At 58.7% G+C, this 2178-nt stretch overlaps 1 protein-coding gene across 1 annotated transcript in view; it reads left to right on the top strand.

Moving 5' to 3' along the window:
- Positions 1–1023: 1023 nt before the first annotated feature.
- Positions 1024–2178, top strand: part of LOC102768164 (RIMS-binding protein 3A) — a 4857-nt gene continuing 3702 nt past the window's right edge. Inside the window, exons 1-2 of the mRNA XM_015567252.1 lie at positions 1024–1080; positions 1294–2162. Of these exons, the coding sequence (XP_015422738.1) occupies positions 1024–1080; positions 1294–2162 (926 nt within the window). The remainder of the gene's footprint in view (positions 1081–1293; positions 2163–2178) is intronic.

Below are 2178 nucleotides of genomic sequence, written 5' to 3'. Positions count from 1 at the left end.
ATGCCCAGGGCTTAAAAGTTCCCACCTGCCTTGGCCGGTGGCTCAATGGTTAGAGCACCAACCTTTGGACCGAAGGGTTTCATGTTCGATTCTGGTCGAGGGCATGTACCCTGGCCGCAGGTTCTCCAGCCCTGGTAGGGATTGCCTGCAGGAGGCAACCAATCCAGGCGCCTCTCTTACCACATGATGTTTCTCTCTCTCTCTCCGCCTCCTCCCTTCCTTCCACTCTTTCTAGAAGTCAATGGAAAAAATATCCTCAGGTGAGGATTAAAAAAAAAATAGAAAAGAAATATTTTGTAATAAAGGGGTTTAAGAAAAAGTTCCCATCTGTGAGCATAGGATGTTTAAATAGATAATGCATGCAAGGGCTCAGCACCACAGGGGGCCTTGAAAAGGTAGGCACAAGTCGGGGTGCAGGCACCAGATGCACCTTCCCCTACTTGGGAGCCCAGGGCCCACCCCCAAGTTTGGGCATATCCTGTTGCAGGTTTTCAGCCACCTAAATCCATGGCAGGGCCAGGTGGTGTTGGCTCACAGCCTCTGTGATTTTGACCCACACACGGAGTCTTTTTCTCAGGCCCAGCAGAGCAGCCTGACTTCCCACCAGCCCCTGTTGGCCTGAAAGGGATGGTACAGTGCCTGGGAGAGTGTCGGGGTCAGTCGTAAGGGTCATGGTGCCAAGAACAGGGAAAGCCTGGAGCCAGAAAGACCCCCGGGGCATCCTGGGAAGGACATGGGGTGGGTTGAGCAGGAGTTTCGAGAGCCCATCCCGGGCCTAGGCAGCTGGGAGAGGAGCGAGGGCTTGAAACATGATTTACTTTTAAATTTTTTTGTTTCTTTTAAAAATAAATCTTTATTGCTCAGATTATTACAGTTGTTCCTCTTTATTCCCCCCATAGCTCCCCTCCACCCAGTTCCCACCTCACCCCCATGCCTTTACCGCCGCCCCCCACTGTCCTCATCCGTTGGCGACCGGAGGCCGGGGCCAGGAGGCTCCAGGCACCTGGCGGGACAGCAGCCACCATGACCAAGGACTCGCCTAACCCTTCCGGTGGCAGCCGCGCGACACCCAAGAAGCTGGCTAGTCCGGGCCCGACGGCACATCTATCCTGGTGTTGATGTGCAAGAGTGTTTCTAGTTATATAATGGAGAATGGAACTGCTGGGTCATAAGCTACGTGTGTGTTAGTTTCCAATGCAGTATTACCATGCCCATCGTCATCAGGAGTAGATAATCCTTCTAGTTGTTCCACGTCGTAACACTTATTATTACCAGTTTTGCTGTGGCCTGCAGGAAGTGCTGGCGCAACTTCGCTGGGAGACCGACGGCGAGCAGGCCTCGCGCATCCGCCACCTGCAGGCGGCGCTGGACGTGGAGCGACAGCTCTTCCTCAAGTACATCCTGGAGCACTTCCGCTGGCACCCGGTTTTGCCCGGGACCCCAGATCCCCAGGCGGTGCCTTCTTCGGAAGAACCGCACCCCGAGACCGCCAGCGACTCTCACCGCCCCCTAAAGTCCCCCAAAGTCCCACTCGAATCCTTTGATGGCCTGAGCGCCGGCGTTCGCGTGCGCTCCCGCTCCCTCGAAATGGTGCCCGCAGCGTGCTCCAACTCGCGTGACAACCTGCTCCCCACGCGCTCCGGCTCCCTCGATTCCTTGGCACCAGCGCGTTCCCACTCGCTCGACAGCCTTCTGGGTCGTCCCAAGGCCCCCGAATCCGAGGAGCGGGCTTCCTCGGCAGACACTTTCATCTTGGGCTTCCTGAGTCCGCCCCCGCCGCCGCCGCCGCCGCCGACGCCGCCGCCGCCGCTGTCACCACCGTCGCCGCCGCTGTCACCGCCACTACCACCATCGCAGCCCAGGGGTCCTAGCGACCGGACAGGAGAAGACTCCAGGAGCCAGCCCGGCGAGGCCCCGGCCCTCTCGCCGCTGAGCCTGGATTACCAAGAGCTTGTGAAGCAGAACTCGGAATTGTCCGAGGCGTTGCAGGTGCTGGCGCGCCGCTGCTCTGACCTGCTGGACGAGAACATGCAACTGCGGCGCACGGGCATCCCAGACCCGGCGGACGAGAAGGTGAAGCGGCTCAAGGTGAAGCACGCAGAGCTAACAGGCCTGGCCCGCCGCCTAGAGGACCGGGCCCGCAAACTGCAAGAAACCAACCTGCGGACTCTGAGCTCC

The sequence above is a fragment of the Myotis davidii genome, unplaced genomic scaffold (genome assembly GCF_000327345.1).
Source record: "Myotis davidii unplaced genomic scaffold, ASM32734v1 scaffold223, whole genome shotgun sequence".
In the NCBI taxonomy this organism is placed as follows: Eukaryota; Metazoa; Chordata; class Mammalia; order Chiroptera; family Vespertilionidae; genus Myotis; species Myotis davidii.
Note: the sequence above shows the minus strand (reverse complement) of the source record. Positions and strands in the feature narration are given on the sequence as shown.